At 56.2% G+C, this 6,915-nt stretch overlaps 1 protein-coding gene across 1 annotated transcript in view; it reads right to left on the bottom strand.

Moving 5' to 3' along the window:
* The window catches only part of FAM20C (FAM20C golgi associated secretory pathway kinase), a 50,489-nt gene extending 44,169 nt beyond the window's left edge, over positions 1-6,320 (bottom strand). Inside the window, exons 1-2 of the mRNA XM_037506754.2 lie at positions 5,413-6,320; positions 3,358-3,536 (exon numbers count right to left, since the gene is read on the bottom strand). Of these exons, the coding sequence (XP_037362651.1) occupies positions 3,358-3,536; positions 5,413-6,020 (787 nt within the window). The 5' untranslated portion in view covers positions 6,021-6,320. The remainder of the gene's footprint in view (positions 1-3,357; positions 3,537-5,412) is intronic.
* Positions 6,321-6,915: the final 595 nt, after the last annotated feature.

Raw genomic sequence — 6,915 nt, forward strand, 5'->3', positions numbered from 1 at the left:
ACCACCATGGTCATTGCCATCTTCTCTTTCTTCCATTCATGCTCAGAAAGAAGGCAGTGCCGAGCTTTGAATCCTCAGGCCACTCCAGGCTCCTGGTTTCCTATGTGGGATCTTGGAAAGCTGCAGCCTGCTCTGGGTCACAGTTAGACTGGGGCAAGGGTATCAGGCAAACCGCTCTAGCTAGAGACCCCCATCTCCAAGCCCACCCCCTGGCTGTGCTAAGCTGGGACCCAGCCAGCTCTGCCATCTCAGCAAAGGAATTTTCAACCAAAATATCCAACTGGATGTGGAGACAGACACCTCCTGGAATGCACATATCCTCCCCGGAATGCCTGCAGCAGCCTGGGTTCCCTGCAGGCCAGGAGACAGGACTGGATGCCTAGAGCAGTGTTCCTCTCTTCTCTGCTCACAGGTGGATTTCCTGCTGCCCCAGAAGAGGGGCCTTTCATAAATGTGGACTCACTGTGAGTATTCAGGCCCAAAATAGCAGGGACAGTGGGGCCCAGGTACCCAGAGGCCCTTCACCAGCCTCCAGCAACCAGCACTGGCTGTCCTGGGCCAGGAGACTTTCACCTGCCCAGAAACACTGCCTCCTCAGAGTCCTAGCCAAGGATGCTGCCCAGCCTCTACTCCCTCTCTTCTCATAGGCATGCATAGAAGCCTCTCAACAACCCTGTGAAGTTGGTTTCACAGTCCCATGCTCCTTAAAATCTTAGGGAGCAGAAGTGTTTGGGGATCCTGACGACTTCTGAGGAGGGTGGATATGTGGTGTATAGGTACCACATATTATGTAGTGCCCTGAATCAGGGGTAGAACCCATAATTAAACACACTCCCTTGTCCTCAGAAGAACTGCAAGTGAGAAAAGTAAGGATTTATAAACAGCCTCCAAAATTTAGGTGTTGCCCCCATATATGTTCAGGTTGAATCAGATTTTGCTATTGCATGTGTTATTTTTGGACTTCAAGTTTGCAATGTATGTTCTTTATTCCATCTGTATAACCATCTGCATGTTCCATATCCTGTCCCAAGCACTAGTCAGTTGAGTCAGTTCCACAAATCACTTTGACTAGTGGAACAGGTCTCAACCTCGGTGGCCCTTCTGCCCCAGGAGATGGACCAACCTTCCAGCACCAACCAGACACCTGCAGAAGGACTGTGATCAGCCTCTCCTCTGAGGAGTGCTGCTCCAAAGAGCAGATGGCTGATGACCAGCAAGGCCAGAGCTGTCCAGGGGGTGAGTGAGACCTGCTCAGACAGCACAATGCACAGATGGCAGGCACTCAGCCCAGGTCACCACCAGGCACAGATCCAGCCAGAACTCTACAGAGAACTCTGTCCACTGCATCCTGAGCCAGGTGACCTGGACACCACCTCCTGGGAGAGTCAGGCAAAGGGGGTGGGGCACCCCAGGCCCTGGGGGAAGAGAAGGAGAGGACCCGGAGGTGTGCAGGGATGCCTAGGAACTTCAAACCCCAATCTCTCCCCGCAGTTATTCCTGATCCCTTCTCTGCACCGTATCCAGTGGGACTGGAGGCTACATGGGATTGGATGAACCTGATCAGCCTGTGGGCCCCTGCAGCCCCCACCCCCACCTCCATCCCAGACCCTGATCTGCACTGCAGGGGTATGGCTGTAGGAAGCCTACCGCACAAAGCACTAGTTAGAATTTTACAAGTTCGCCATCTTATCCTTCCACATTCACCATCTTACTCTATTCCTACAATGTTCCTGAGCAGGGATAGAGCTTGAGCTTGAGCCTATTTGACAGGTGGGAAAATTGAAGCCAGGAGAAGCACCCACAGACAGTAGCAGAGCAGGGTCTTGTAAAAGAATATTTCATTTCCCTAAAAGCCTTTCTAATTTTAAAATTCTATCCTCATTTTCTCAGGAAGCCCCGCCTTCCCTGCCCCCAGCTTCTTTGATGAAAGTCTATACATCATTTACGATCCAGGTCCAACAACATTTCCTAAAAGGTTCTCCATGCCCCTCCTCTCCAGATAGAGATCATCTCTCCAAACACTCCTGGACTTCGTCTACACTGCATTGAAAGCATTTATTTCTCATCATTTCCTATCCACCTGGAACAAAGGTCAGAGGCAGCAGAATCTCAACAAGATTAGACTCATCCTCAACTCCCCACAATCCAGAAAGGGGCCCTGAATGCAGAAGGGGATTAAGAAAATCTGCTGAATGGGTGAGCAAATTAGTTGATGCACTCACTGGGTGGTGTTGTTTTTTTTTTTAATAGCCTCATTTACTCTAAGGAGAAAAAGGGACGCCCAAGCTGTGGCTGTCTGCCAGACCTTCCCCCCATTCCCAGCACACTCAAAGACCCCTCAAGGGACAGTGGGGGGCTGAGCTTCTTACAGGGAGGGCTGGGGCTGAGGGCTGGGTGACACTCAGATTCCTTCCAGGCAGCAAACAAGGAGAGAAAGAACCCCAGCTTGTTCTGGCAAGTTCTCTGCCACCAGGTGGACAACAACATGTGGGGTGCGTTTCCACACACGGCAAGTGTTCGGTAAACACTTCAGCACTAGCAGAGAGTCAGAAATAGCCTCTAAAGAACTTTGGGAAACCCATTGTGCCCTCCCGGTTAACCTGTGTCAGACACTGGACAGAACCCCAGGACTAGAACTCTTTCAGCATCAAGGATGGTCAGGAGACACCCAAGAAGACAGTGCCTGGAACTGCCGCCTAAAGCACTCCTGTTCTCTGGCCCCCTCCACCTTCAGTGGCTGTGTGCGCCCAGCCAGCTCCCTGCAAAGCCCCAGGCTGCAGCCCCTCCCCCACTGCCTGCTTCTCTGAGCCACTGGTGACTAATGGGACCTTCACAAACAATCGCCTACAGGCCCAAGAACAATGGTACCAAATCTCTGCGCTCAGAAACTGCTGCTGACACATTTTCCTGAAATCAGTAATTGGGTGCCCTTTTTTTTGTCTAATTCAGCAGATCCCAAAGCACTCAGAGTTGTTGCCTCTGAACACTAAGTGCATGGCTTTCACCCTGGACAGAGCCAAGCCCCGGCCACTCCCTGTCCACAGGAGGCCTGGCTGGGCTCTGGAACAGAGCTAGTCCAAAACCACAGGAAGCCACAGCTCTCACTGTTTCCCTGCCAGGCTGGGGTTGCTTGGGTATGGCTGAGGAGGGGCTGCAGTCACCAGGAGTGCCCCTTTGCTCCCCTTGGGGATGCCCTGTGGTCCAGAAAGCACCCTCCTAAGGTCTTCCTTGGGCATCTTTCTGTCCAAAGCCTCAGGTTTAACGGCCTCTGGCATGATCACCTCAGGAGGTGATGCAAGGAGGGCTCACAGCAGCCTGACACACACACACCCCCACCATTACCCCCAGAGCACCTACCGACACTGGTTATCTTCTGAGCTCCGAGGTCCCTCAGCAGGGCGTGGATGGCGGGGTTATGTCTAGAGTATAGCTCATACCGGTTAATACCGATGTGGAATTTGAGCCAGTTGGGATAGGAGTCCACAGCTGCTTCCCCGGTGGGAAGGAATCCTTCATCTTCAGTACCATCATGTGGCCTATGGAAACAAGGTGACCCAGAGTCAACAGGATAGACCCAGTGGCAATGACCAGGCGGGGGCAGGGAGTGATATGTGTGTACGTGAGGAGGGGTGTTGGCAAGGAAGCCAACCAACGTTTTAACTCTGGAGTCAAACAAATGCAGATTTACTGAAAGCTGCCTTTGCTCAAACAGGACCTGCGATGCCTGCACTTTTTCAGTGGCTGTTGTTCTACAACTAATAACATATCTAAAGGCCCTTAATTCTTACTTTCACTCAGGAGACCCAGAGAAAACTATAACTAAAGAAAGACCAAACCCAGAGCTCAGCACTAGGCCCCCACCGCGTCTGTCCTGGGTCACCAAAACAGCCCGACAAGTGTGATGTCAGCGTGGGGTATGAGGGACTGGCGGCTTTTCCTGGGGCAGACAGGCGAACCCACCTTTGACCACAGACTGCAAATCCCAGACACGCCCAGTCTGTCAGAAACCTTGCCTGAGCTCTCTGCTTTTGTTCCAGCAACCAGGGGTAGAGATGATGCAAGAGGCTAAATTTGATTTTAATGAGAGCTGTGTTGGGTGGGGAGAGAGGAAAGAGAAAGGCACTCTTTCCAGCTGAAGTCCAAGTTGAGGACCCACCGCCCACGTGGCCTGAACTCACATCTTTAGCCACATGGCCTGAATCACATCTTTAGCTGGGGAGGACAGACCCTGCCTGCCTGCTGGGCTGGAGGGAAAAGTAGCACATGACTTAGCTCTAATTCCCCTGCAAGTGAGGTCTTTTTGACCCAAGTTGTTTTATAAAGAAGGGTGGGCAAAAGGAGCCACCCAGGGCCACCGTTGACCACCGACTGTGGGCTGTCTCTCCTATGAAGCATCTCAGGCCCGAGACACTGCTCTAATTCTCAAGTTTCTGAGCATTTCCTTTAACCTGGCCAGCAGACAAAGCTCAGAGGCCACCAAACACCTTGGTGTGTTTGGACAGAAAACACTGGCCTGGTCAAATTTCAGGGGAGAAAGGATTTTTATAAGATGTTTTTTGGAAACCTGGTCTTTCCCTGCTGTTGCTTGGGTAACCTTTTGCAGGTAGTTATTTATTCTGGCCTTGCTGCTAGTTAATATTTCACTGCCCTGGCTTGCAGCATCTGCTTATCTTGATGTATGCCTGAGGAGGGCCTGGGGAGAGAGAGGGTGTTAACCCAGGAGAGTTTATAGAGATGCTCCTGGGAGATGCTTCTCGCCTTTATGAAACTGTCATCCTTTACAGCCAGCACTGTTCCCAGGCTGGCCACTCTCTGTACCCTAGCTGGGAACGCTCCTTTGTTATGCCTCACTCGGCCAGCACACCCCTCTGCTAATTTTGTTCTCAGTGAATGATTTACAAGTCTCATTAGGTGTCTCCAGACCCTCCTGACAAGTCGACCAGAGCAACATCACCAAGGTATCTCAAAGCCAGCAGCCAGCAGCTGTCCAGGGAAGGTTAGGGGTTGGCTCATTTACCCACTCACAACTCCGTCATTCATTGCCTGACTCCACTCCCAATGACCAGAGCTTTGGGGGTCACCACTGCCTTCTTGTACATGCAGCACCGGCTCTCCCCCAGCAGGGCTGTGCATCTACCCTCAGACCAGCTGCCACAGAGAACAGCCCCCAAACCACCCAGGAGCCCTTCTCAGGGATGCAGTCTGGTGAGACAAAGTGCCCCGAGGAAGAGGTGGCACCCACCCCACAAAGTTGCCTTCCCAGCCTCTTCCAGGGTGTCCCTGAGCCTGTGCCTCTACACAACGCCTTGTATGCTCAAGGGCTTTTTCAGGGAAATCAGCGCTGAGGTTGATCTTTATTCTGAAAGGGTGCACGGTTGCCTTAGGGGTTCAGTGCCCTCCAGCCCCACTCACCAGTCTGGATTCTCCCCTGCAGCCTTGGGGTTGAACCTGATATCACTGTTCACATTGAACAGGACGTCGTCCTCAGTTATCTGTGGAATAGGCAGCTGGTAGAGTGGGTGTTCGAACAATCTGGCCAGGAGGGAACTGTCCCCACTAGAGCCAGGGGGCAGCACGGAACGGCGGGGACCAGGATCTCTGAGCAGCGGCCGGTGCACCAAGTCTGGGGGTCGGGGAGTGACAGGATCCTGCCCCCGCAAGGCGCCTTCGGCCGGTTCCGCCGCTGGCGGCAATTTCTCCAGAGAGTGGGACGTGAGGTTGGAGGACGGGTCAGAGCTGAAGTCCTGCAGGATGCGCAGCGTGTGTTTGTTGGGCCAGCCCGCATCGCCCGTGGCGGAAGCTGCGGCCGGAGGCTCCCCGGGGCGGCCCCTAGCCTTGGCCCAACCTGGTGCCACCGCTTCGGCAGCTGGCTGCGCGCAGGAGCAGCCTGGCTCCCCGGAGGGCCGCGCGGTGCGCCTCTCCAGCTTGGGCAGCAGGTCCAGCACGATGTGCAGCGCGCAGGCCACGAGGAACACCATCAGGATGAGCACACGGAACCTCCTCACCAGGATCATCTTCATGGCGAGCGCGGCCTGGGACTCCGGTGTCCTCCCGGGGTGCGCCCCGTCCGTGCCCCTCTAGTCTCGGCTTGGCACAAACGCGGTGCCGCGGCACAGGTCAAGGTCCATCTGGCTTCAGAAAGCTACCAGCTCCGGAGCTGTACCAGGGTCCAGCCCGCGTGTAGGGCGCCCACCGCCAAAGAGCCCGCTGTCTGGGCCATCTCGGAGCCACTCCCTCTCGGCCTCTCCGGAGCGGCCGCGCCCTCAGCCGCTAGCCCAGCGGTCCTCGTCCGCGGAGCTGGGGGCGCCGGGAGCAGCGAGCCAGGTGGTTGGGAGCGCAACCGGATGAAGCCCGGCGCGCGCAGCTGCCTGCTCGGGTCTCCCGGGCCGCGGCCGAGATCAGCCGGCACACAGGGCCCCTACGCTGCGGCCCATCTCAGCCAGGGCGCGGCGGCCGGGGAGTGGAGGTGGCGACGGCGCAGCGCAATCCGATCCGCCGCGCAGTACCCTCCGCGGCTCCGTGGGCCGCGGTAGGCGCCTAGCCCGCCAGGCAGAGAAGGGGCGGCTCCTTCGGGCAAGGCTTGGTGGCACTCACACTGCAGCTGGGAGGCGGGGACCTGGAGGGGGATTGGGGGCGCGGGGCCGTGGGGATCGAGGGGCCGGGGTGGGGGGGGGGCACGCACGGAGCAGCAGGCGAGGTCTCCAGGCAGGTGCAGCGGCCGGGTACGGAGCTCAGCACCCTCACGGCCGAGGCTTTCGGCACCCCGCGCCCCGGGCGGGGAGATATCCGAGCGCCGCGGAGCCGCCCCCCGCGTCAGCGCCTGCAGATTGGTGGAGCTGCAGCCCCGCGAGTCACCGCCGGGTCCCGGCCGACTCCGCTCGCTCTCTGCTTTCTCCTCCCCTCGGCCGCGCCCCG

Source organism: Talpa occidentalis, unplaced genomic scaffold (assembly GCF_014898055.3).
Source record: "Talpa occidentalis isolate TD23 unplaced genomic scaffold, MPIMG_talOcc4v2.1 talOcc4.12, whole genome shotgun sequence".
Classification (NCBI taxonomy): Eukaryota; Metazoa; Chordata; class Mammalia; order Eulipotyphla; family Talpidae; genus Talpa; species Talpa occidentalis.